Source organism: Pezoporus occidentalis, unplaced genomic scaffold (genome assembly GCF_034315485.1).
Source record: "Pezoporus occidentalis ecotype Australia unplaced genomic scaffold, CSIRO_AGI_Poc_V1 ctg20, whole genome shotgun sequence".
NCBI lineage: Eukaryota > Metazoa > Chordata > Aves > Psittaciformes > Psittacidae > Pezoporus > Pezoporus occidentalis.
The window spans coordinates 5,576,035-5,603,560 of record NW_026913856.1 but is presented as its reverse complement, the minus strand read 5'-3'; the positions used below and the strand labels follow the sequence as shown (position 1 = coordinate 5,603,560).

At 43.2% G+C, this 27,526-nt stretch overlaps 1 protein-coding gene across 4 annotated transcripts in view; it reads right to left on the bottom strand.

The window, feature by feature from the left end:
• Positions 1 to 27,526, bottom strand: part of CMIP (c-Maf inducing protein) — a 138,644-nt gene that overhangs the window by 16,475 nt on the left and 94,643 nt on the right. For all 4 annotated transcript variants that reach the window (XM_062618309.1, XM_062618310.1, XM_062618307.1 and 1 more), the window contains 8 exons: positions 17,938 to 18,099; positions 16,792 to 16,833; positions 13,887 to 13,949; positions 12,589 to 12,669; positions 9,116 to 9,219; positions 8,459 to 8,563; positions 6,894 to 7,247; positions 13 to 78 (listed from right to left, as the gene is read on the bottom strand). In XM_062618309.1, the coding sequence (XP_062474293.1) occupies positions 13 to 78; positions 6,894 to 7,247; positions 8,459 to 8,563; positions 9,116 to 9,219; positions 12,589 to 12,669; positions 13,887 to 13,949; positions 16,792 to 16,833; positions 17,938 to 18,099 (977 nt within the window). The remainder of the gene's footprint in view (positions 1 to 12; positions 79 to 6,893; positions 7,248 to 8,458; positions 8,564 to 9,115; positions 9,220 to 12,588; positions 12,670 to 13,886; positions 13,950 to 16,791; positions 16,834 to 17,937; positions 18,100 to 27,526) is intronic.

The following is a 27,526-nucleotide window of genomic DNA, read 5'->3' as shown; positions in this document are numbered from 1 at the left end:
GTGCAAACTTACTCCTTTGGAAATGGGATAGGTTGAAGCAAGCTGGCAAGGGCTGGTCTCCAGTCATCATAGTCTGACCTGAAAAATGAACATTCTGTTAACAGGTTAGCAAGTTTTAAACATGGTGTGTCAACAGTTAGTTCAGAAAGTTTGAAGCTAAAGTTGGTGCAGGCACCAAAACCCTTCTGTTTTACTGAGACACTCAAAAGATCCACAGTGACATTTCCCTTTGAATTTCCAGCACATTCTCGAGTGAGGCACAATACATCTGGTATTCACAATGATTTCCAGAGAGTCACTGTGACTTCATGTTGATTTTATGTCAACTTAAAGAGTTCATGAAACCTGTTGACAATTAATCACTAAGTAATACTTTCATCTAAGTTGGTACAGCAATTACCAGGCCATTGCTATTTACAGCTCTGCTCTGCATTTAATTGGAGTTTTTTTATTTTGGAGTGGTTTTTTTTTGCTATAATACATAAGCTCATTTGTAGAAACAAACATACCCCCCAAATCCATTTTGACCTTGGCACAAAGAAATGGGTCAATTCAAACAGCACAGAATCTTTAGCTTAAGAGGAGAGGGACAAGTGAAGGGAACGCTGTGATGAGGAGTATAAGAGGATAAATGAAGATAACCAGAGCAGAGAGCAAAGGCCAGTGGACCCAGTATGAAGTGTCTGTTAGCACCACAGCTCCCAGCTAATGCGTTTTGTTTTCATCTCTGCTGTCAGTATACAGACAGTATACAGTACACTGCATACTGCAGACAGTGTACAGTATACAGACCAGTATACATGCGGGCAAGGTCTGTATGGCTCTGAGGAGCCATCCATAAGGGCATGTTCATGTAAACTAGGATAAAGAGAATGTCCTGCATGCACTGGCCACTGCAAACTAATCTGGGCAGCATATCATCTCAACCTATCTGCAAAATACCAGCTGCTTGACCACACCTGGTAGAGCAGGTACGGCTTCTCGTGCAGCAGTAACACTTAGCATACTGCCATCCCTCTCCTCCAAATGATCTCAAGCATTTAGGGGTTAGTTAGCACTTACTAACTGCCCTACCGATGCACTGCATGAAAAGTACAATCATTGCAGGATGGATGAAGGATACAGAAGGTAAGAGAATTGGAAAAGTCAGCACCAAAACAGGGCCAGCCAAAGCCCAGATCCCAGCACTGCCTTGTGAGGCCATTCTCACTCCAATTTATACTAATGAGTACACACTGAAGTAAGAGCAGTAAATCTCATATAGGGTGAAACACTTTGGGATGTCTGTAGAAGGCAATGTACAAAGCCTACCACCTCCTCTTACTGCTGCTACCCTTTAGATTTCAGTTTGAAAAGTCAGATTATTGGCTGCAACTTATGGAAAACTTGGCTCAAAAGTATGGTGTTTCTTTAGGATAGAACGAAGTGTAATGTTCTCAAATGGACAGTAACTACTGATAGCATTAGAAACAGACAACATATGCACAGGAACCATTCCAAAATAATGCTTTTTTTTTTTTTTGCAAAGAAAAGGTTCTATCCCAGAGAAACTGAAGATGGATGCATTTCCAAAAGTCTCATCCATTTATAGAACCACAGAAACCAGAAGTTTCTATAAATTAATAATACACATTATGTTGGACAGTCCACAAAGGCATGTTCATGGACACAAGGAAAACTTATGTGCATGAGTAGAGTATTCTTAAGGAGCAACATCAGTGCTGGCTCTTGAGTCCTCAAAGAACTGACAAGTCTAATGACTTTCAATAAATATACCTCTGGAAATTCCTACTAAACTTGTGGCCAATTTTACTCTAAAACCAACACATTTTTATTGATAGATGCAAACAACTTTCAGAACAGGCTATTGTTCTTTAAGGAGAGAAAAGGCTGAGTTGGGAAATTCAAAGGTGTTAAAGGTGTTTCACATCACATGCGATACAGTACCTACAAATCTTGCCTCTAAGAAGCCTAAGAGCCACCTGGAAGCTTAGGTCCTGGGACATCTCAGATTAGTGCTCCACCACTAACGTTCCTCCTTGAGCAATATGTGGAGTTCTGATCAGTAATAATGTGAACCAATCAGTTTTTCATGGATGATCTTCAAAGGAAATTGCAAGAGGAATTAAAAAGCTGCTTTGTAATAGACTAAGACCAAGTGAAACTGCAGACAGAATTGGACAGTATCACACCCTGACTTTTCTTGAAGCTGGGAGTTATGTGTGGCACGTATTTGCAGAGTAGGTCTGTGAGAGGACAGTGATAATAAACTATAGCTCGTTTTCCTAGGAGGAGAAGAAAGGAAGAAAACTGTGTCCTGCGAAACAAGCAGAACTTGGTCACATGAATGGGACCCGAACATAACATCTACACAGCCTGTAATCCCTTCAATCTGAGCCAGGAAACATGAAACAAACATAGCACAAGAATAAAACTAAACTACTTATTAAAAGCCTACGGTGTTTCTCCTCCTCCCACCTATTCCCTTTTCAAAAACATCTTCCTTCTGTCTGTGCTCATCTCATTTGCACTCTTCTTTCACTTCAGACAGTCGCTTTTTTTCTTTTCTCTTTTTTTTTCAACCCATTCAAAGCTCTAGCACAAGAAGAAGTGTTTTGAAGCGGGGAAAGAAAGGGAGATAGATTAGCTCTGGCTGCAGTTAACAACCACTGCTACGAGCTAGACAAAGAGGCCATGCCAGGAAGAGTAGGGAGCACCTGTGACAAACTCCTTTTGGAGCTCTTCAAAGGGTGCTGGGCTGAACGCTCACACTAATACACAGCTGAAATCCCAAACTGGCCTTATAAGAGGGGGAGAAGGACTCCCTGATGTATTCACCTGGTCTGATTTGCTCTTTTAAGGTGAGAAGCACCATGTGCTGGTAGGTCAGGGTGCCAAGTGGGTGAAGGCTGTCAGAGCAGTCACCTGCTGCTGCACACAGCTTTACTTACCCAGAAACCTACGTTGGCCAGAACACTGGCTTAACCATAATAATTAAGCCCCAACTGCAGTGACTTCGCCTCTAGGCCATCGTCGCTATTGGCCTGCCAACATAATACATTTTCCTTCCCCGGGATCACCTTTCACCAAAATGAAAACCTGCCCGTGTGTCCTGTGAGGCACAAACAATCCAAAACACACTAGCAACCCGGGGCAACCCTGATAAACATGACATAAGAGAATCCACTTGGGATATTCAGAGCATGCCACTGACCTATCGGGGAATGCGGGGAAGGCAGGGGAAGCTCCAGTGAGTGCTTGCATTTGGAAAGCTGTCAGTCTTAACACCAAGAGATTGCATGCCCAGAGCCCTCTGTTTTTAGAGGGCAATAAAGACACAAAGAGTAACTATGTGGAAGCAGCTTGTTTTTCCAGCTTGGCACAATCAAAAATCTTTCAGGTAACTCCTCTGTTATCAGCAAATAGTAAGATGACCAAGCCCTCCAGACATGTACCTTGTCCCTTCTTTCCCTTGCTCTGTACCAAATTCCCTACCAGACCCCCTGTCATATAAGGCATAAACCTGCTATCTGCAAAACAGTGAGGCTTCTTTTTATGTCCAGCCTTCTCTGAGCAGGACTTCCTTGTTTTTCAAAAGAAGAAAACGTAGAACCATAGAAAGGCCCTAGACAGGTCCCGTCCTGGCTGCTGAGAACAGAAAAGGGCTCTTCCAGATGCCCAAACACTTGTACCCCCCTCTTGGGTCTTTGGGACCAGGGTAAAGTTGGCTCCTTGGGCAAACTTGCATTGCTGTTTCCTGATGCTATTACACTGTGAGCAGTGTAGGTCTGTCCTAGTCCAAGGAAGAGGATCCACAGCCCCTTTTGCTGCAAATGTCAGTACAGCTGTTCAAGCACAAGTTTGGCTGTACAAGGAATTCTCTAATGCATGGAAACATTAACATGCAAGTAGGCGCTGGACAACACTGAGCATCTCTCAGATCCTCTAATTTAATGTGATGAAACAAAAGATTTCAATCAATTTACTGTATTTTCTACAGACCAGTTTAAGACTTGCAGCATTCAGGAGGCACTGACTGGCATCAGTAACACTATCAGAGTCCAGATGCATTAGAGAATATTGACAACAGAAGTTTGATTAACTTTTGAGCGCAGGACAAAAATACCATGTTCTACTAGAGACTGTCTCCCCTTTAAAATCTGCCCTGACTTTGCGTCATCTGCCAGCATCCTTAAAGCCATCATTTTCTGGTCTCCTTTAGTATGCAATAGCTATGTTCTGTTACTCAGCTACATTAGAAAAGGGTCAAAGACGTTCTTGGTGAACTGGTAACAGCCACAAAAATGAACTTGATAATCTGTACGATTACCCTTCTGTGCAAAAAGTGAGGTATTGCAGTGATTATTAAATAACTGCTGCTACATTTTTATCAATATTAGAAGAGCTTTTTTTTCCCCAAAAAAAGTAAGTATTGTGTAGGAGTCCGGAGAACAGTAAGATGTCCTCTGCTGAAGGTACTCTTAAGAATCCTTATTTACTAGACTTTCAATAATTAAAATCTGCCTAAATAAATTACTCCCTGCTGTCCTAAGTTAATTATGTAAAAAAGATATCATTGTTGGTGACTCTCTTGTTTTGATGATAATATTGAGTCAGACACCTAAAAGAACAATTAAATTCAATGCTAAACAACTTATTTATGTTTGGCTTACCACTGTTATTAATTACAACATTATTTTAGTGACTGCCTGCTGAGAGCTCAGCTAGTGGATAGCAGTGGTCTTGTAATTAATGTTTTCTTCCTACTGGCATGTTCTGCGACTCTCTTTATAGTCTCAGTTTTTCTAAGTACAGTAATAGTATTTAGAGCATCAGAAAGCCATCGTTCAAGAAGAATCTGAGCATGCAAGGAATAAGCATCACAACAGCATCATCTTATATTTTTGTTAGTAACTACCAGCCCTTCTACAATGCTTTTTTATCACTGGTTTAAGAGTTTAAAAATCAACATTCAAAACCTTTACTTGTATTTTAACAGTAAGGAAACTAAGGCACAAAAAGAAGCAACTTATTTAAAGCCTTCCAGCAAACCAGTAGCAGAATCAGGAGCAGGACTAACTTCTGCATTAATGCTTTCAGGTCTGAAAAAACCCAAGGGATGAACAAGAATGGAAGGGAACCTAAATCAGTGGCTCTACCTTAGAAACCCATGCTGTATTCTCATAGGTTGTGACTTCTCAAGCAGAAGGTGGACTCTGGCAAGCCAGCTGAGGAAAGCTGCACCAATTTTGTAGTATCTCTGGTCCTTCACTATACACAGGTATTCTGTATACACAACCTGTGTGTACAGAATTACCCTTGTACAAGCCAGAAAATGGCACAAAGCTGCTCCCTACCTACAACCTGTAACAACAACACTGTTTGTGTTGTTTTTCACGGTTGGTATTGAAGAGCTTGACTTTTAAAAAGACACCAAACACAGCCAAAAAAATACCTTATTTTAAGGTACAGAGTGAAATAAAAGTTCTTAGTGCAGGAAATTACATGGGAATTGACACCTGGCATATCAACTGTTTAAAATGTGGAGAGACTGTGCAGAAGAACATGCCCATTCCTGAATCTGTAAGTGTGTGTCAGCTGCGTGATGAAACCGTCAATGCCTAGTGAGTCAGCATGCAAGCCAGCATCAGGACTGAGAGAGTTCATAGTGTTTATAGAAAACATCTAGAGTCAAGGGGACAGGACTAAATACATGATGTGTTTAATGTAGCACCTGGGCGTGTGAAGCCACCAGATGAAGTGAAATCAGATGCTGTGCTATTTCAATGCGAGGTTCTCTAAAGACAGAGGAGACTAGGCCAGGGAAAATAAATTAACAAAACCAATTAGCCTTCAGCAACTTCCTGCTCAAGAATCTAATGGGAACAGTATCTTGGATTCACCTGTTCTACCTCCAGTTCTGTATGTGTGCTTATGGATGCATTTGCAGTGATTTAAAGAACTGTGTTGCAGATTCGTAGTATATATCTTGAAAAAAAATGGAAGCATGGAATCCTTGATCGCTTAAAAATAATTAATGTAGACATACAACAGTTTTGCCCAAAGGCATACTGCAACTCAGTAGCAGAGCTGGCTGTCAAAGCAAAGAGAGTTGTTTTGGGGTTGTTTTAGTGCAACTTTATTACAGGCTTCCATTCTGCAGTCCACCTTTTGTTTTTCTCCTCTGAATTTATTTATCCAGGAGAAAAACAAGCTTTTCCTGAAGAACTCTTTATTTTACGTTCCTTCTGAAGATACTGAGAGGATTTGCTGCCCAGGAAACCACAGAGCCATCAGTTTGTAAAGGCTATTTGAGCATTTGTTCACTAATAGAGGTCTGCCGCACGAAAGCAACTGGTTGACAAACACAGGCTCCACTCCAATACAAGTAAATCCAAACAAGTCATAAAACCTCTACAAAAAAGTGAAGAGAAAACACCTAAGTGGAAGACAAGATGCTGACCTCAACCAACTCCTGTTGAAGGCAGGGGAGCAGCGCTGCCTATCACTGCACAAGCACTGTGCCTAGCACAAACCTGCCTTTTTCTAGCTCTGTCTTGGGCAACCCCAAGAGCCCTGGAGGAGGCCAGTGGATGATTTTTTTGGTGGGCAAGAACAAAACAGAAACCACTGACAACAACATCCCATCTTCTGTAACATGCCTGAGGCTCACTGTACAAATAAGCTTTCCGTTTTCATCTTCCCAATGCTATTTTTAGAGCATATTGGCAGTGCCAGATGTCCCTTTCAAAGGCTGGACTCTTCAGAGCTGGAGTTAAGATTTATAACCATGCATTTGCTGGCCAAAGATGCTGAAGATGACAGGCCTGTGGGAAAAACCCCCCATTGTTAAGATGACATTGTTTGAAAAGCTGTTTAGAATAGTTACTCACAGCATCTTGAGTATTTCAACATAACAGCCAAGGATCCTGTCTGCCTGGGCACTCAGCTCAATGCTCATGGTGCTGCAGGTAGGACTGACCATCAAGCAGTCAATCAGGTTGGGCTCGCTGTCATTGCCAGCATTGGCTGTCATCTTCTGATTAGCTGTGTTGGTGCGCTCCATTTCCACGTGGATCTCATTTGAAGTAACAATAGGTGGTTTGGTGCGAGATTCAGTCACGGTGGCCTCTTGAGAGACCAGATCAGGACTTGTATGAAGAAGGCGGAGAGGCAGATTAGGCTTTCGGTCACACTGCTGCTGGCATCCATTCCTGATTTCCTTCAGGCTCGGTGAATTGTCTCGGCTGAATTTTAAGAACAAACAAATAATTTCAATGTACAAACAATAGCAGCAGAGCAGGAGAGAGCGTTCAACACTGAGAAAACAAGATCTTTGGCAATTTCCCACTGCATTTCACCCCAGCCCACTGGATTGCTTTCTTCCATGTAATTGGATTACTGCAATCAATTCAAAACATTAAAAAGCTCCAATAGGACTGCTCGGCAGTCCCTATTCTATAAAGATTCAAGCTTTTCATTACTCTAATTGGCATGTCAGTTTAGTATAAAGGTGAACTTTCCTATCCAAGTTGTGCAAAGCTGTAACAGAACCCATGCCCAACTATGTATCTGGCTACAGCACATGCCCAGACATTTGTCTGCAGCCCTCACGTCTGGAATTCCTGTTGGACACTAAGCAGCTCCTGTCCGTGCTCTACCACGAGGGAAGTCAGATAAGCATAAACAAACAGGAAACACAGCAGAGGGGAACCCTCAGTGTCTACTGGAAACTGGCTCGTGTGCCAAGAGCTGTGGCATCTATTTTGTGGTTAGTCAGGAATCAAGTTTTCCAGAATAATGGAGACAGCATTGTGAAAAAAGCTCATGCTCAGAGCTGTAGATACACAGGGATTTACACACCACCCCTCCTTCAAGACCTCAGCCTTCTCTTTGCTTTAGGTGTAACATGCACTTCATACGCCAGAAACGGAGCAAAAAAGCCACTGCTCTGGGTAGTGCTTGCTTCCCAGAGACTGCTGTTGAGCACTTTCATCTGCTGCAGGCCTGAAAAGGCTGGTTATGGCTATGGCTGCAGCCTGCCTTAGAGGAGCATCTCAAGAGTGGCCAAGCTCAGCAGGCAGCTGGCTGTTGAACTTCATCCAGGAAGTTACTGCAGTACTTCTGTACCGGGAAGTGACGAGCTCCTTGCAGCAACACTACTGTCCCCACTTGCAAGCATGGGAGCTAAAGATGTGCAATAACAGATTGCCATGTTTGCTGCCCCCAAACATGCCACAGTGAGTACAAGTGAATAAAGGCTCAGCATCTTTCAGGTTTTCAAGCAAAGAGCTTGAAATACAATCACCTATCTCCAAAACCACGCATGTGATTGACCAGAACCCCCAGACGTAACGCTAGCAATGAGGAGACACGCTCTCACATACCCACACCGATCGTGTTTACAGATGCCATGTGCTTGGAAGTAATGTGCAGTCAGCTGGGAATTCATACTGACCTGTTGATAAATTCCTCGTAACACGAATAAATGGCTGCTAAGCAGACAGCTACAAGATTTGGCAGGACCCTGGGGTGGGGGCATTGTCCAGTTGGACCATGCATGCTGAAAAACAAACACCAAGGTGACATCATTGTGAAGACTTCTGTGGGCAAAACCAGTCAGACAGAATGGGGTGCCAGAACTGGATGCACTGCCTTGGGGAAACTTCATAAGGGCAACAGGAGAGAGTAATTTTAACCCTCTAAATCCCTTGTTTATGAAATGTATCTCCACAGCCCCCCCCCCCCCCCCCCCCCCCCAAATTTCACCATGACTGAGTATTATGTGGTCTCAAGTTAATGGGAATCTCTCTGGAGAGCTCTGAGTCTAAATGCATAAGAAGAATGCACACACAGCCAAGTCCATGTGCTTCCAGTGTGCAGCTAAGCAGAAAACCCCAGCCTTATTTGAGAATTAGTTTTAAAATAAAATAATGAAAAAGATACTTCAGCAACATTGCCTCAAGGACTCTTCTGATTTATTTGCTGTTTGCCAGTACCAAAAAGCACCAGCTACTCTTAACAGCCAGAAAAGAGAAGAGCAGGGCTGTGAGAAGTAACACAGGTAAGCACATACACAGAACTTGAAATATACCACATATTAAATGTAACTAACCTATGAATAAACTTCTTCACCACCTCCATTCCAGCATTCAGCTCATTCAAAGCCAGAATATACTCCTGAGTAAAGAGCCGCAAACGAGGGCACTTCCCAAAATCCTGTCCGAAAAGGAGAGACTCAGTGAAGATGGTGAAACATGCCCGCAATGGACGTCAAAACTGGGCTTTCAAAAGGAATGAACTCAAAACACAACCAAATTCACTTTGTGCTGTTGTCGTGGGTTAAGCCCAGCCAGTAACTCAGAACCACAACAATTATGCTGACAGCTTCAAGAGCACTGTGTCACTCCATGCTGAAGTAGTGTTCTTCCCGCTAATAACAGTGTGCTTACCAATCCTCCTCTTTCCCCCATACCCACCTTGAAACAAAAAGACATGTTTAGTGGAACAAAGCCCTACCTACACTTACATTTCTTTTGTACACTTCACTTTACACCTTCAGTTTGAAATGTATTTTTTTGTTGTTTTGCATTTTTCCTTACATAACTCCAAAATTTTTTTGAAATGCAACTCAAAAGTCATTTTTTTACTTCCATTTTTCATATTCTGTCTATTTGGGATTTTGAGAAAACATTTCTGACATGCAATCAGTAAGTGATCAAGTATAAAACCAGAGACCAGCTCTTTCTCCAGTGGTCTTACTCCAGGTATAATGTGATTTTGACAGATGAGCTGACTTTCTCCTAATCCTGCAGTCAGAAAAGCACCTGCTATCCAAAATCCCTCATCTCCACATATCATTTGCTATTTTTAGGATAGAAAGGACTAGAATCTACTGTCTGGTGACTGTTCCAGCACATTCTTCACAGTTACACAGGTGTAACCTTATTATACAGCTGTTACTTAACTACAAAGATGTATATAAAGCAGTCAACAAGGCCCACTGAGGACAAACGAGCCCTCCCAGTTATCCCTCAAGCAGCCGACTGTTGAAGAAGAGTCATCCTGGGAAAATAAATGGCAGGTCCCTTCCAACCCTAACCATTCTATGATTCTAACTGAAACTTACAGAAATGCCACAAGTGGTAACACTGGAGGTCTGTAAAAGGGAGGATACACTCTCAAAGCACTGAAACCTTCTGTTCCTTATTTTAGTTTCAGGCATTTCTATAGCACACCCTATACTAACATTTCAAAGGTTTTGCAGCTACAGAAAATGACCAAAAATGTGAGTACAAGCCTAGATGTGAATACAAGCCTTGGCAGAACAACATCTTCAAGTCTAAGTCTCACTCTTTGCTAGCATTGAATGGCTGGCTGGTAACTTCATCCAGCAAAGGGACATTCCATGGTTGGTATTACAACTGAAAGTCATCAGAGTTCTAACAGCCTCTGGCAGCTACAGATATGCTTGGTGCAAGGGTTCGAGACCATGTGTGCTTTGTATATGTTTGGTGCCATTTAATTTCATGAACATTCCTTGCAAGACAGTTTTTGCAGTTGCAATTTGTTTATGAAATTCCTCAACCCATGTACGTGTCCTAACTGAAGACAGAATGGAAGTCTAAGAGATCATAAAGAGGATGTCATGCTGACTGCTCTAAAACAAAACATCTCCCAAAATAAGCATGACGCCCTGTCACCATACCAGGTACAGAACAATACAAAATCAATACTGTTTGCCCCCCCAAAAGAGTAATAATAGTGCTTTTATTTTACTGAAACATTTGGGTTGAGCCTAGAAACAGCTGAAACCCAAACGTAGGGAGATGTTGCTGAGCACTCCCCAAGCAGCTCAGCGTACAACAGCCTCCAGTACTGTGCCTAACAGGTTCAAAGTAAGTATCAGCAAGACAAAAAGCTATCCTTGTTCTCTTGAGATTTCAAAATGACAGATCAATGGAGCACTTTCTCCCTATTTTATACGTGGCCAACTGTGGAACAAAACATGCTGTAAACTTATCAAAGACCCCAGAGCAAATCAGCACCAAAGGTGGGAACAGACAGCTAGGTCTCCTGCTCTAAGTACACTGAATTGCATGGGGCCTCCTAAGGTTATGAAGTTTACTGCCAACAGTACTGTCCCCCTAAAGGATAACATTTACGTGCACACACACATTCTCTAAAGGGCTATTCAGTACAGAAGTCCCTGAAGAGCAGTAAAGTGCCCAAATCCACTCCAATTAATACATGACACAGTAAATTCTCTGACTGCACACTGCGGTATAGACATGTTGATTTTCAATCTGCAAATGTTAAGTATGGTAAATATACCCAATTCTCTGAAGCTAACCAAACACAAGCATTACGCTATGCATTTACTTTTTATTTGAGACCCCTCAAGATCTCTGGATGCTTTAAAAAAAAAAAAAAAGAAGTCAGTCTGGAATCCAAGAATAACATTTACAGAGTATTTCATTGAACACTACAGAATATTCAAAAATGTTTACATGTCTGCGGAGTGCAGGCACAGAGCCAGGACTGTGACCTGTTTGCCATCTTGGGCTTTCTACCTAGTTGTGTAAACACAAGGAATTAAATCATAATACTGTTACAAAAGTAAGAAATATGAACTGCTTTCTGCTGGGGTCATACTACACACAGCAGGACAGCAGGTGGTCTCTAAAATTACCTATCAGTTACTGAAAAGAAGTTGATTCTGTAGTTACAGAGGTTTACGATCCATCCTTGAGATCACAGCCAAGTCAACTGCCTTTAATATTTTATTTGTTATTCTTTGCTACAGCATTGTGGAGTGAAATTTGGGTACTTAAAAGCTATGCCAGGAAACGTATCCTCATCCACAAAGGATGGAGGGCTGGTAAACACTCAGACCTTCTTAGGAAAGGAATATAGATCATGTAAGAACATCTTCAGAGTTAGGTGAAGAACACAATGTTGCCAGGGCAGTCTCCTGCATTTATTTCAATCACTAGCAAGAAACTGGCAATGAGAACAGAGAAAGCCTTGGAGAGAGTAATCATAAAACAACAGAGTACACAATTACTGGACTAAGGAAGAAGAATAGCAGAAAAGCATGAGGACATTCAGGAAGCCTAGGTAAGAACTCACTGGACATGAGCCTAAAGGAAAATGGAAATGCAGAGAGCTGGGAGTGTCTTAAAGAAAAAATGTTGAGGGCCTCAGGTCAAAATCAACAAAGTCCCTATTCCCATTTTATTATTTAATGGATTTTAAACCACTGTAACTACAAGGATGCCATGCAGGGAGTAAATAAGGAGCAAAGAGCCACGTGGGAGAGAGCTGGGACTGCATATACTGGCAGTGCTGCCAAAAGAAACATTCCTCAAATCATGGCTTTGCTTAGATGCTTTTACAAGTCCCACTGATTGCTTATTAGTTCTGCCTTTACAACGCAACACATGATTGCATGCAGAATTCACACTTTGAGGGGTGAGATTTTGATATCACAGTGTTTTGCTCATTACAGGCAATACAACTTCTAATTACAAAAGGTATCACAGTAAAACTTCCCCAAACTGGAGAACTCCTGTAACGTGCACTCACCATGTTGTGTTTGAGAATCCTCTGTACCACTGGTGTGAACACTTCAATCACAACCATGGACCGCGGGCGCTCCCGGCAGTGCTGTAATGAGCAACAATCATTTTGTGAGCTGTGGAAATCATGGAAAGGGGTCTCCTCTTCACACCCTATGCATGGATTACCCCAAGATTAACAAGATCCAAGGGCTAAATTAATCTTTCCTGGGATTAGGGTACTTGTAACACTGCTCCTTCCTATATATTTGCTGGCATCTAATGGAAGATTACTGTGGGAGCTCATCAACGTGAGGCCTTTCCCTGCTGCCCACTCTCCACAAAACTCACTGGATGCAGTATTCTGTGGACTTTTACCCATTTTAAAACTTGCCAGCAGTTTTAAAAGTAAATGGGTTGGGAAGAAAAAGGTATGTAGACACGGGCAGCATAATGGCACAGACCTCCTTTCCTTGGTATCCATGCTAAAAACCTGTGGTGGACCTTGGAGGGTACCAACAAGCCAGTCCCCCATCACAGGCTAAAACATACAATCTTAATGTATCAATCAGAGTAATTTAGGTTGGGATGGACCTTTTGAGGTCATCTGGTCCAACCCCCTGCAATCCCTTGCCTTGAGTCCGAGGTTAGATATGACCCTAAGACTGGCTTAATAAAATGCAACAGTCAGAGGAGTTTCTGAAACTTGACTTAGATTCTGTAAGAAGCAGCTCCTGATTAGTAACTCTGGATGGGAATTATAAATAGCATCCAAAATGTACCCAGTCATCAGTAAGCAAATTCAAGCTGACACACTAACAGGCCTAGAAGAAAAGTAGTGTTTTCAAATCCAAAAGATCTGCAATCCAAAGTACTCAGAAGTTTATGGAAACGAATGCAAAATACAATACAAGCATGGATTTACCAGGAAAGAGTCCTTATAGTTTTCCCACTGCCATTAACCAATGACATAATACCATTAGGGCTGAGTTATGCATCATATTACCAACTCATCTGAACACAATGACTCCAATGATTTTTGCATTAGCTACATACAACATGCAGTAGGACATCTGTGGTACCCAGACTGAGGTGTGGGAGTCTGAAGCTTTTGACTCTCACAGAGCATCACAACGATGCAGTCTGATGTACGAAGAGTATGGATCTATTTATCATAATGGTGCTGTTAAATATTTGGTTGTTGACCAAAAACTAAAATCAATTTGGGCATGAGGTAAGGCACTATAGGAAAAAAACAACCAGCCCCTCAAAGAGCTACACTCATAGACAACTATGAGATTTCAGAAAGCAGAGCTGTTCTGGTACCTTGCAGAAGAATTCACAGAGGTCAGGAGGAGGATGGTTGTTTTCCAGCAAAGGTGCAATTGCCTTTAGAAAGAAAGACAGAAACAGAAAACAATTTAATTAGAGGATTAGCGACTGGAGTTAGCATTTTGCAGAGAAATGTTTTTCTTGGGGGGAAAAGATCACTTTTTAAAAGGAAGGACAAGAGTATCAGAGAAATTAAAGATGGGTGGGTTTGTTTTACATGTGTGTTTATTTTACACATAAGCTCAAGCACACCTTTGCTATGTATCCTCTGTAAAATCTTGCCTTTAACTGTGTCAGTGCAAATATATAACACGTCACAAAAGAAGCACAGTTTTTATAATGGTTTAAATGAAAACAGGAGCAGGCCAATTGCTTCAGGATGTAATACAACAAGGATGAATCAGGCTCCCTGTTTCAGTACAACATCTCTCCAAAAGACAAAAAATAAACCCCACACACATCCTTACATCCTTTATGAAAGAGTTCAAGCTCTTTTTGTGAGAAATAAGTCCCTACAAGCACCATAGCACTGTTCTTACCTTGGTGGACTCATCAAAATCAAGCATCTAACTTTGCAAGTTGAGATTAACCATTCCTTCTCTGTTGCTATGCAAACCAATGTGCTTATGCTTGGTAAATACATTAGAGGTCATACCTGCCACTGAGGTTGTAATGAGCTTACGCTGTTGTTACTTCCTTGGTAAATTAGAAAATGGCACTAGAATAATGTATTCTCTCTATGTGCTAGTGCCTTCGGGCTCTTCCAGTCTTGAGCTAAAGGGATTCCCAGGACCCATTTAAAAATAAGACTCTAAACACAGCACCTAGGACATTTTGTATTAAGCAAGTGAACACCAGATATTTTATCTGGATGGCATCTGGAGTTTTACTAAGGCAGCCTGCTTTGTTTTTTTGTGCTCCCTCCTGTCTCCTTAAGGGTTTCAGCCCCAGCGACTCTGCTCACAATGACCCTGTTTCACAAAAGCCACTTTCATGCACAAATAGGTCAAGATTAATAGGAAACCCAAGTGCATCTCCAAAGATCTGTTTTGGTTACACACAACATTTGTGAAGTTTCTGCTCATTATCATGTGCTGTACTTCTGCAGCCATTCACTCTTCCTCTGGAGGTGGTCCAGCAACAGTGGTCTGATGGGAGAGTGGGACACTATTCAGTGAGACTAGAATATACTTGCTGCCCATCCAACAACACCTGAGGTAAAGATCTCCCTTCAATCTGCCTTTTGGAGTGTTTGCTGTAGGGCCTGCCATATCACAGGAGTCGTGTGCTGCAAAACCACCCAAGTGTTCACACCAGTCTGGTATCTGTCAGAGGATCACCGCATTAGGGATGCAACTGGGTGGCTGTCAGCCTAAGGAAATGAGCTTCATTGTTTCAGCCCAGTCTTTTCTGAATGTAGGGAATAACTACAACAGACACAGGCAAGTGGGTCATGACTCTGCCTGTAAGGTCAGTGTTGAACAGCGACAGCATGAAAGCACACTGTATTTTCTTATGTGTGCTCTGAGTGAAATCAGAAACTTGCTATCCTGCATTGCCCAGTCATGGCAACATATGCTTCCCCTTCCTTACCAGGAAAGGATCGATTGTAATATTGATCTATTCCAGCACCATCTAGAGAAGGAAATCTGGTTCCATCTGCATGGCAAATCACTGTGTACTTTCAAGACACTACATAAATACATAGTACTAGCAATACTTCCTGAGAATAGCACAGATTAGCTGTGTAACAGCAGTGAACTCTGAATGCCCATAAACTGCCATGTCCTTAATGGTTCAGGCACAACCTACAGTAGGGCAGGACTTGAAGCCATCACTTAGAACTGAGAAATAATGTAGGCAGACAGGTCCTTTGGAAGCCCCCTGGTCCAACCTCCCTGCTCACAACAGGGTCACCTTGCGTCTTTCATTAACAAATCCTTCCCCCAAAACAACCAGTTGTAACTGGGGCCTGAATTTCCCTTGGCACTAGAGTGAAACGAAAGCTGCAGCAGATCTTGAAGAAAAGTAAAAGCCACTTCAGAAACTCATCTCAGTGGCTGTTTCCGGCTAAAATAATAACCTTATGCTTATTAAAGCTTAATGGTACCTTATGCAGCCACATATACTGGCAGCTACATGCCACCTTGTCATTCTGCAGAAAGAGTCATGGCAATGTGACAGGATCGGGTGCTGGTGAGGTTTTAGATTAGATGACCAGGAAAATCTCCAGGAACTTGCCAGTGGCTGAAATTAAATTACAGTGATGGGGAACCAAGCTCCAACTTTCTGATCAATCGTTGAGATTCTGTATTTTGATGCACAAAAAGATGGCCATTCGATTCACTTATTTCTATCTCTAAAAAACTGCAAACTACAGAAAAGAGTTGAGGAAGGTATTTGTATAAATCAAGTAAGCAGGGGGTTAAACTGCAGTGCCACATACACATACCCACGCTACAAAAACAATCACTTGCTCACATACCATCAGCAGTGGAGACATTCTGTATACGGTAGTGTTAACCCCTCAGGAAACTCCTAAGCCTGAAGGTTTTAGAGGGCATATCTGGAAATTACGTTTTTTGACTACGTGAAGTACATATATAGAAGTAAACATTGCACAGTGTAGCCTAGTAAGGACATCATTCTGGGAGATAATTAACCCTGAAGGCACTGTGCTTGACAAGGATACACTGTTGTTAGCCAGTTACGAAACAACAGAAATGACAAAACCACACAAATCCCAGTAGAACAAATTGGTTTGATCCTGCCTCACTTTACCAGCATCAGTGGAAATGCTTTTGTGTTTGCTTGCTTCACCGGGGCAGAAGCAAGCATTAACAGAAGTGTCAACAAACCATACAGACTTGTCCTTGGATTTTGTCAGAAAGATACTCACCACAATAATGCTCTCGTGGTCTTGAGTGGTTAAGTTGTTGTTCTGAAAGAGTTGAATAGAAGAAATAAATGAGCAAAGAGTCCTCTCAGTTGGCATATCTGCGTACACAGTCTTCTTAACTACCAACAGCTAAAAGAAAAATGCTAAAGACGTAAATTGCTTATTTTCAGAATAAAAATCATCACCTTGAAATCATTCTCTTAAAAGGAGGTCACATATTATCTGTTATGAGGGCTTCTGAAAGCTTCCGTTTTTCCCTCAGAACATTAAGATTCAAGTCACCAGAGCCACGAAAGCTGCACACAAACACCAGGATGCCAGAGGAGGTCTTAATCAGTTGGAAAACTGAAGCTAGAATACATTTCTCAGAAATGTTTTCTTAAGACCAGCTGTATATTTCTAAGAAAAATAACAGAAGGATTGTTGTGGTGCTGTACACCATTATGTTCGTGGCAGACTAACTGCTGCATTTCTCGTGAAATTCCTAGTATATACATTATTGCTACACGAATTACCACCTGTGGAAACGAAGACAATGGAAGTCCAAGGGAGATGTGTCACTCACTTAAGACATGAATCAGACCCATGATAAATTTATCATAAATAACCAAGAAAGAAACACAGCCAAACAAAAAGCCTCGAGAGAGAAGTGTTTTGTCTTGTTTCTAGAAATCTACCTAACATAGGTCAAAATCTCCTCCTTCTCAGCAAGCACAATTTCCACTCAAATCAGTAAAAGTCAGAAGCAGACTCAAAGGTAGAATTTGGACAGCCCATGCTAAAAAAAAACTCACCACAAACTTCTAACTTTTTGTCTCCCCTCTAAATCAGTGACTGTAGTGATAGGATGAGGCATAACAGGTTCAAACTTACACAGGGGAAGGTCAGGTTAGATATAAGGAAGAAGGTTCTTTAATGTGATGGTGGTAAGGCGCTGCAACAGGCTGCCCAAGGAAGCGGTAAATGCTCCATCCCTGGCAGGGTTCAAGGCCAGGTTGGACAGGGCCTTGGGTGACATGGTCTAGTGTGAGGTGGCCCTGCACACCAAGGGGTTGGAACAGATGATCTTAAGGTCCTTTCCAACCCAAACCATTCTATGATTCTAAATGCAGCAGTGTCTTCCAGGAGCACTACTGAGGTTCATACCTCTGAGAGCAGCTTTGAGACAATCTCCAGTGGTGCCTGGTGAATGGACTCATCCTGAAGGGGAGACGATAGCGCCATGTCCACCAGTGTCCTGATCTCCTTCAACACCACCTCCCAGCGGCCTGGGTTATCGAGCACTTTCTTGTACTTGTAAATCTTTTTCTGCAAGAAAAGTGAAAGGGTCACTCTGACAACACCATCAACCCCTTGAAACAACTGACTGGATATGTGCTTCCTACATGCAACTGACAAGGGGGCTGCTTTTTGAGTTTTGTCTCTTCTGATTGCTGAAAAGCTGTACTTGAAACATTAAATGGAAAAGAAAACTCCGTATGTCAATACCAACTTGCTTTGTGGAAGCAATGAAAAACTGTGATTCCCTTTTTATACTTTAATGTAAATTTTAACTCCAAAGCACTTTTTCTCCATCATTTCCTCTTGTAAACACTTCAATCCTCAGGATTATAACAGATACCAGCTAGTGCACTGTTTCCAAAGCTGCTGGTCCTCTTAAAGGGAGGTAGTCATAAAGAAAGCAGGAGAGAGAAAGGCCATCAAAGCATCATTCTATAGACACTTTATTCTGCACTGCTAATTGGTGAATTCACATTCAGAATGAATTAAAATCAATGTTATCAAAGTGCAAAATCCCAGTAAACCCACAGGGCTTTTTTTCCTGCTTTGATCCTGAAAAGTCACGCTGTCAATCTCAACAACAAACTTGTAAAGTCTCCAAGTTTTCCATGCAACAACACTTGTACTCTGAAGCATTCCCGGCTGCCTGATCCTATCTGCCCCACTTCTCTGCAAGCCCCTGCTTTACATCTAGTCATGCCCAAGCTATTTCACTGATTGCCCTGTCCACAGACCAGCAGAAAACAATTCTTACCTCCTCAGCAGCCATGTTCCCACAAATGACTGGAGCAGAGGTTGCTGTGTATTATAAATAGTGCTCTTTAGCAAAAACCCACCCTCCCAAATCCCCAGAGGGGGCTTGATGCAACTCTTTAAGTTCAAGGAAACCATGACGAGCGTTACGAGGCCACTCCCAAAACCAGCCCGAAGGGTACATTGGAACCAGGAAAGGTTGCCAAAGCAGTCAGCGGCCCCTGGGACTGGTAGGGAAGGAGCTCTGCTGTTCGAGGACAACAACTGCCAGGACCACAGCACTTGGTTCAGTTCACATACCCTTCCACTCACTGCTATGTGTGAATATGGCCCTCTGGCCAAAACGCAGTCAAGAAGCCTGGAAAGATCCAGTTTATGAAACTGCAAAGTCTGGGCACTTCTATATGACATGAAACTATTAAGCGTTTAGCGCTAAATTGGACCTTAAATTCCTAGGCAGCACTTCTAGGAAAATCACAAAAACTGCCCATGTGGTGCAGATTGAAGCTTGCAGACATAGCTGTGCATTTTGGGCTTTCAATAGCCAGTGCTTATTACGCTTTGCAAAGGGTCAGCCTGCTCTGTTTTGTTTTGGCGCTTTGTTGCTTCTTGTCGTTTCCCCCTCCGCTCGCAGAGGGCAGCCCCAGCAGGAACCATATGAACAGACTGGCTCACTGTTTATCAGCTACTTCCTTCCCACCATGGCAGCAGATTTAATGCTCAATACAGAACACAGCCACCTCTGTACCCTACCTGAAACATGAGAGAACAATACGGAAAAACAAGGATTTCAGATGCCTTGCGTTTGTCAATGCTGTTAGAGGATGGGAGAAGAGAGTGGCACTGGGCTGACATGTACAGGCTGATAAAGCAATCCAATTATCTTTTTAATTAAATTCACGCAAGTACAAAAGCACGTTGGCAGAAGTTCACACTTTCAGTGCATTTTAAGCCACCGAAAAGCTAGAGGAACATGGAAACGCATGCTGCAGACACTATCAAATGTGTTTGGGATTTCAGATACTGAGCAAAAATCTTTGTACTGAGCTCCTTGGGGCAGTGAGGGTCACCAACGTTTTGAAGCCACCGGCATTACTTCTACCATAATCACAGATTTTCTTAGAATCTTGAATCAGAGTTGAATTTCTATTATTCATATAGTGCCTTTTTTTAGGGTCTTTTTAGAGCTGCCCCAGCACTAAGTAAAATCTAAACTTCAAAGCCAAGCAGCTTTGTAACTTGAAGCAACTCCTTTCTGACTAATTGAGGACACCAAAGCAAGCTAACTCCTTTTCCATGCTGAAATTTATTCCTTGGTCCTGTACCATGAAGAAATCAAACTCAAAGCAGAATTCAAAGCTGGATGAGAAGCAGGAGCTGGGGGGGTACAAGAGCTGGAGGACTGGGTTATTGCATCCCTGCCCGCTATGGGCTGCCTCTTACTGGTGAAGGAAACCCTCTTGCCCAACAGGACGCTGCTCAGACAACCCTACCACAAATATCTTTCTTCCACTGTCAAATCCACTCTTGCCTGGCGGGGAGGGAGCAGTAGGGGAGGTTTCCTTTCCCTTTTAGATACGTCCATTAACAAATAAAGTTATGATGATAATGACGTACATAAAAGAAGAGACAGCAGGAGCTGTGCTCCCTGCTACACATGAGAGACCTAAGTAAGCTGCTGCTCAGACCCGGCGGACGGTGACTTCAAGTGAGTATCGGGGGCAGCTACCTTTGCAGACCACTGCAAGCAGGAAATCCAAACTAATCAGCCTCTGCTTCATGCTTTCAGTATGAAGGGCTGTGCCTTACCGAGGTACTGAGCTGTAATCTGCGAATGGCATTGCAGAAGTCTGGAATGATGGTGGGAAAGCAGCAGAAAACAAATAAATAAATGAGGAGCCATCCCCAAGAGGGTTGAACTCTGCTGTCCTGAACCTTTGCCCATGGTTACGCTGCTGTTTTTCTCAGCAGAATGGTTTTCACTGTTGAGCGCCTTGCTGAAAGCCTCAATTAAAGCTTGAAACCTATCAGTCGGCTACAGAAGCGATTTGCTGTGTATCAGCAAGCACTTAGCCAGCACCAAGCCATCTGCTCTATTCTACCTGTGCTTACTCCAGAGTGAGCAGAAACAATAATCACTCACAGGCTTAAAAGCAAAGCTGCCTGGTAAAGACCCGTATCTGAGAAGAGGCATGTCAACACGTGTGAGGAGTTCGTTCCCCCTGGATGTAGGTGTAAAAGATGCCTTCAGTTGCTGAAAATACTCACACAACATTCATAATTAATAGCATATACTAGACAAATACCGGGGTAGGAAACCAGTTTCTCTGGGATTTCACTAAGAGCAGCAGCTCCTGTGACAATTTATGTGAGTGAAAATAACACATGCCAACTTGGAATTTGACCCTCCTAGTTACTGACTGGCCAGAACCACACAGCTAGTGTCATTCCAAAATCTTGCTATGCTGACTTTAAAAGCAAAACCACTGAATTTAGTTAAGTACCCAAAAGAAGCAGCATGGGGAATTGAGTGACACTGACAGGGCATCCTTCATTCTCAAATCACTCTAATTAATTAAGTCTTGCAGAAACCCAAAGACTGAAGTGTCAAGCCTCTTTTAGAGGAGGAGTCCACATGTGAAGAATTACTTTTCCAGTGTTATTAAGCCAGCAAATGTGACAAAACTCTGTAAGCAGTGGTCTTTGCCAACAGTGCTCAAGAGCTCCTGAAGGGGGGCTATAGGGATGCTGGGGAGGGACTCTTCATTAGGGACTGTAGTGATAGGACAAGGGGTAACAGGTTAAAACTTAAACAGGGGAAGTTTAGATTGGATATAAGGAGGAAGTTCTTCCCTATGAGGGTGGTGAGGCACTGGAATGGTTTGCCCAGGGAAGTTGTGAATGCTCCATCCCTGGCAGTGTTCAAGGCCAGGTTGGACAAGGCCTTGGGTGAAATGCTTTAGTGTGAGGTGTCCCTGCCCATGGCAGGGGGGCTGGAACTTGATGATCTTAAGGTCCTTTCCAACCCTAACTATTCTATGATTCTAAGACCACTGTGAACAGAAAGTTTAGGAGAGCCTAGGAAACTAGCTTTTTTAAGTAACATCATTACATGTTTTTCAATCCCATAATAGCCTCATTCTGTAGCCCTTGCTCAAACACCACTTCCATGGACAAGATGATAACACCGATGTAGTTGACATCTAGGAAAAAATGGACTCTAATGCACAAAATTGGATGACATGGAACAACTGCCTTTTTCAGCCCTAGCAAGACCTTTCAGGTTAGGCACATCTCCAAGCACCTGATACAAAACGGGCAAGAAATTTAGTCCTCTTTATGACCAAATTTCATCTCTGCTTTGCTACTGGTGGTCAGGAAATGTTCTGTGCTCTCGGGAACCTATTTGCCTGTCAGCAAATAATATCTTCATTACATTAGAAGAAAGAATTAATCGCCAACCCTATCCCAGAGCAGTGTATTAAACTAGCTCACTGCTCTTCAGCCCTTTACCACACAGCAGCACGCAACTCATCGCTTCTTCACTGGAGAAGCCGGAGCTACTGCAGGCACATACGCTGACTCGGAGGGCTGCGTGTGCCAGCAATTGTTTATTTCTTGCTGAGCAACGAGGGCAGTTCCAGCAAAGGGAAAAGGTCAGCCTCCTGCACAGAGGTCCTCCCCAGCTCATCGCGGCGATGGCTGAGCCAAGGTAGTGTTACAGCTTCGTGTTGATGGCGCTTGTGTTAAATGGAGGTGCCTCTTGATAGATGCGAACATACGGAGGGGGGAAAAAAGCCACAAAGAGCAACACCAGAAGGGTCCTCTTCACTGTAGCAGGACGTATGTTAAAATGCTGCACCACAACACGAAGAGTTGCTTGTGATGTTCAACACACATGCTTGGCTCGTCCTACAAAGCCCAGGAGATGCACCATGTATTCTTGAGCACCACCTGCTGGTATTCTGTCCATTAACTCCTTACCTTCATGGAAACATAGATGGCATGGCATGCTACACCCATGTTCTGCTTTTGACATTAGCAGGCATCACTTCTTTCCCAGTATTCTGAGAAATATGCAAGAATAACTTGTTGCTAGGAGGAGTTTCCCTGATAGCAAGAGACTGGCTTAAATCACTAGGTGCATCCACTGAAAGCCTTCTGAATTAAGCTCCTACCTGCAACATTTACCAATATGAAGAAAAAAAGCATCTCACCTGAAGAGACTAGGTCTATAAAAAGTCTCATTCCATGCACAGGCCTGGGGCCAGGATGAGCTTATAGAAACTTTTCCCAATCAGGGAATCCAGACTGCTCATGCTGCTGTATTTGTACTCTTCATGACCTTCTCAAGGTTTTGCACAGAAAGACTCGTGCTGCTCTCTAAAACAGGTTCAAAACAGCAGCAGCAAACTTTTGCACTGTACCATGTTTTCAAATCAAGGCATTTTCTGTATTTTTCATTTTAGCCAGTGCTAAATGCTGAAGTACATCACCTCCTCTGCTTTGGTGGCTTCTCTAAACACAACCAGCCTGGTCAAAGCTCACATGCCTGCAAACTCCTTGCCACAGGCCAGAAAACTGGAGAGAAACGTTATAAGCTAGACATGTCCTGATTCTCACTCAGTTAAGGTCTACATAACACTTCATTTTTTGCCAATTCATGTAAATAAATATCCCGATGAAACCACCATTATCTACTGCACTGAGATTGGCACCCATGAATTACGCCCTGAATAAACATATCAAATTACAATCTGTGCCCTGAACAGCTCATGGTCTTGATGATTTAAAGCAAAGAGAGACAGAGCAAGAAAACCAGGCTGTTTTCCTTGAGGATGTATGGGAATTCAGGACCACAGCAGAACTGAGGTATTCTGATTCTCACACCTCCATATTAATGGCTAGCTCCTAAGGTAAAGCACCACCAACATGCACTGGGGCCTTAGCAAGCAATCTGAATGTTGATACCTACTCTGTTGCTGTGCTTCCCCATTAACATCATCTTCCCTGACCCCCTTTTTCAGCCTACAATCATCCACCTATTTTTTCCCAGCAGTCTCTAGCACCTTGATCCAGACCTCACTACTATCCAGGAAGGGACCCCAAACACTCAGATTGCAGTGTTTCAAAGCCATCAGAGTTCAGTGGGTTCAGCTGTTACTAATGCACAACTGGAACAGATACTTCCCACAGGCATGGAGTTTGTCCTTTGCTCAGATGCCACTTGGACAGTACCACTGCAAAGTAAAGGAATGCTGAAACAAACATAAATTTAAAAGGATGGAACACGGATGAAACACATTTCTGCCTGGACCAAGTGCAAAGTGGTGTGGGAGCAGAGGGCTCACAGGGCAGCCTCCTCACTTGCCTCCCAGCATGACACTGTACAGCTGCCATAATAATGCACTGAACAACTCGCTCCCAAAACTCACTATATATCTGTATATATCTATATATATATATATCTCCATTTCCTTTGCACACAGGTGTCACCTAACTGACCATCCCTCTGGGCTTCTGCTGTCCCATGTAATGACTATTGCAAAGGTACCATTCAGCAACAAGGTGGGATGAGGGGATGGGAATGGAAGGATATTCTATCCAAGGGAAAAAAGGAAACTAATAACACTGGGCAGTGTTATTCACTGAATTTCAGAAGACCTGAGATTTAGAGGCTGCACTGAAGACAAATCTGCATGCAAAATGTGTACCCCCCCAACAGAGAAGGGAAGAGGGTGTCTTTGGCAGACCTTCCTACTACTAAGCAGAGAAACTAGGCGTTGTTTTTGCTGGTGTTGTCTTTCTCTGAACTCCCTGCACTGAGCTGGTCAGCCACTATGATGCAGGAGAACAGCTGGCTGATGCAGACGCAGCTCTACCTTTAGCCAGCTTTACCTTTATTCGAGATGCTGTTTCCCCTGCTAGAAAATGCGAAAGGCCAACTGTGGCTCCAGCTGCACTCTGCATGGGCTAATGTGGTTACTATCGTAATCAGACCTGTCCACAGGGAAGACGGTTTTTGGCATGGCCGACATCGATGCATTCCCCGAAACCCTCCATCCCTGCTTCCATTTCCTTTTGGCAAACACTCCCATTCTTCAAGCCCCAGTTCCAGCACCAGCTTTACACTTCAGGCTGGCAAAACATCAGCTTTCATCCTGCACACAGCAACTGCTGTTCCGTATTTTTCATGTCGAAGCCAAGCTGGGGTTTGTTTTTAACGTTGCTTTGGCTATGCGGAATTCCACTACGACTGCAGATACATTCCTAACAGAAACACAAACCACTCCCCACTTGCAAAAAGCAATGGTAGAGATGCAGCTGCTATTTTGGGTTGCAAATCCCATGTAACATCTCTCCTCCAAAGAAGAACTACTTTAAAAGATACTTTCCTGGGTATTTGGATGTTTCAGCTTGGGTTTTAAAGCAAAAGTCACAAAACACCTTTTCCTCCTGATCCTGAGCAGGAGGAAACACTTCATCAACTTCAATACAGTTCAAGAACGCAGTTGTCCCACACATACAGGGAAAATCTGCCCTAGCTGAAGGCTGGTGGGTATTTACAAGCCCTTCTGGTTGCTTTAAACTCTCATGAAGAATGAGTGAGAAAAACCTTCACATAGAGGTTGCTGGAGTCACATAAATAGGACAGGATCCAGACACACTGCTTGATGTACAGCACTGTAACAGCCTCTGACTCATCATCAGAGGGAAGATTTCAAACATGTTTAGGCACAACTGCCTCCTCCTCTTGCAGGACCTCACTGCTGCCTGCTGCAGCATTTCTGGCCCTTCTCACCAGAGCAGCAAATACTCAACACTGTCTGCATGCCGGGATCTTGATGTTCTGGCACAACCCACAGTTTCCAGAGGGGTGTGAGCTTGACATGCTCCTGTATTTGAGATTATGCAGTATGAGCTGGAGTCAGCAAAATCATGTTCCATTTAAATAAGTAATAATAGAAAAGACTACTAGATGAAAAGCAAGACTGTATGTACAATATACAATCCATACTTTCTAAAAACTTCAGTGGACCAACTGCATTGCAGTGCATGGGGGAGGAAAAAAAATAGTGTTAAATTAACTATAGCAGGCACTGTATGACTGTGGAGTTCAGCATGTATCAAACAGAAAGCAGAAAACACAAAGCACTGTGACATTAACTGCCACCTAAACGCAGTCCTTGCTGAGTGCTTCTTTGTGTGGAGACCTACATTTACTGACCACATTACACAATTCTTCTGACATCAAGCTGAACTGACCCAGGCTTTACATTCATGCACTTTATATTCCACACACGACGAGTGTGCCTGTGGAGCCTAGCCCTTGACATCCGCCAGCTCTCAGCCTGTGGTGGGAATAAATGACTTTGCCACTGCAGAGAAGAGATACGTGTGTAGGAAAAAAAAGAACAGGCACAATCTTATCGCCACTGAACTTTGACCAGGTCTGCCAAATAAAAAGCCGTGTGCAAGGCTACCGTGGAGAGCAGCCAGGCAGCATACCTGCTGTGCAAAAACCCCCACACTCTGGCACTACACCCTTCAGATCCCACTCAGGCAGGAGAGAGCTGGCCATCACCAGGAAAACAGGACGTTGCTTCATCTGCAAGGCTGCAAAACGTGTGCCAGTCACTCCAGGCACGCACGAACTCTGCTCAGAACTTGCCACCTGAGAAATCACCTCAAATTGGGATTAAGCAGCTACTAACACATCGTAGAAACTGCTAACAGAAGATAATCTCTGTATGATAATCCATCCCCCTTCCATTTTCCAGGAAATGCCACTAAGCTTAGGTAGCACTGGGTAGCACACAGAGCAATTATTTCTTCCCAGATATGCAAACCGGATTAGAAAGCCACGTCATCCCTTTTCCTTATTACTTTCCATGGCTAGCAGTGGACACCCTTGGCTTTTCCTGCCCGCCTCCCCTCTCACCAGTCAGCAGAACCTTCCAAATGGACTCTTACCCACCTGTTTCACTCTCTCCTCCTTGGCAAATGTAGTATTTTTCTGAGTTTCTAGCACTGGCAACACCATAAATGGCTTTGAAAATGGCTTCTCTCTCTTGTGCACCTGCATCATCAATGTCGTCAGCAAGAGAGATGTGCACAGCTCGAGGAACATGTTTGTGTCAGAAAGCTGCTTCAGAGCCTTAGGGAGAGCATAGATACTGGATACTGATGTGATGCTTGCAAGCATCTTAAAAGGGACTTCAGAAATAAGGGTATTTCTGTCTTCGCATCGCTGGGCTTTGGCGCTCTGAGTTGTCCCATTTCTCACTGGGAGATACCAGATTTCAGAGCAGCATTTGCACCTGAAACCACCACTTTGTTCCATGTTTTTATATCACATCTTATTGCACCACATCATCACAAAACCCCAAAGTTCCTGCAACTCTTAACCAAAATGCCACTGCATCTCTTCAATTTGCTGTCTCTCTCCTGTGTATAAATGGTGCATGACATCCAAGACTGAATCAAGTCTCGTGATGTTCAGCTCTCTCATCCCCAGGCTAGCTTCCTCACAGAGGATCAGAGGCCTTTGGGGTGGTACCAAAACCATTGCCCACCTCACCTTCAGGGACCAGCCAAGTCAAGTCAGCCACTCACAACAACCCCGTTATCCTTGATGGATCTTGCCTCTGGTCACACAGCCTAAACTAGTATTTTCATGCTAAATACTACAGTGAAGTGC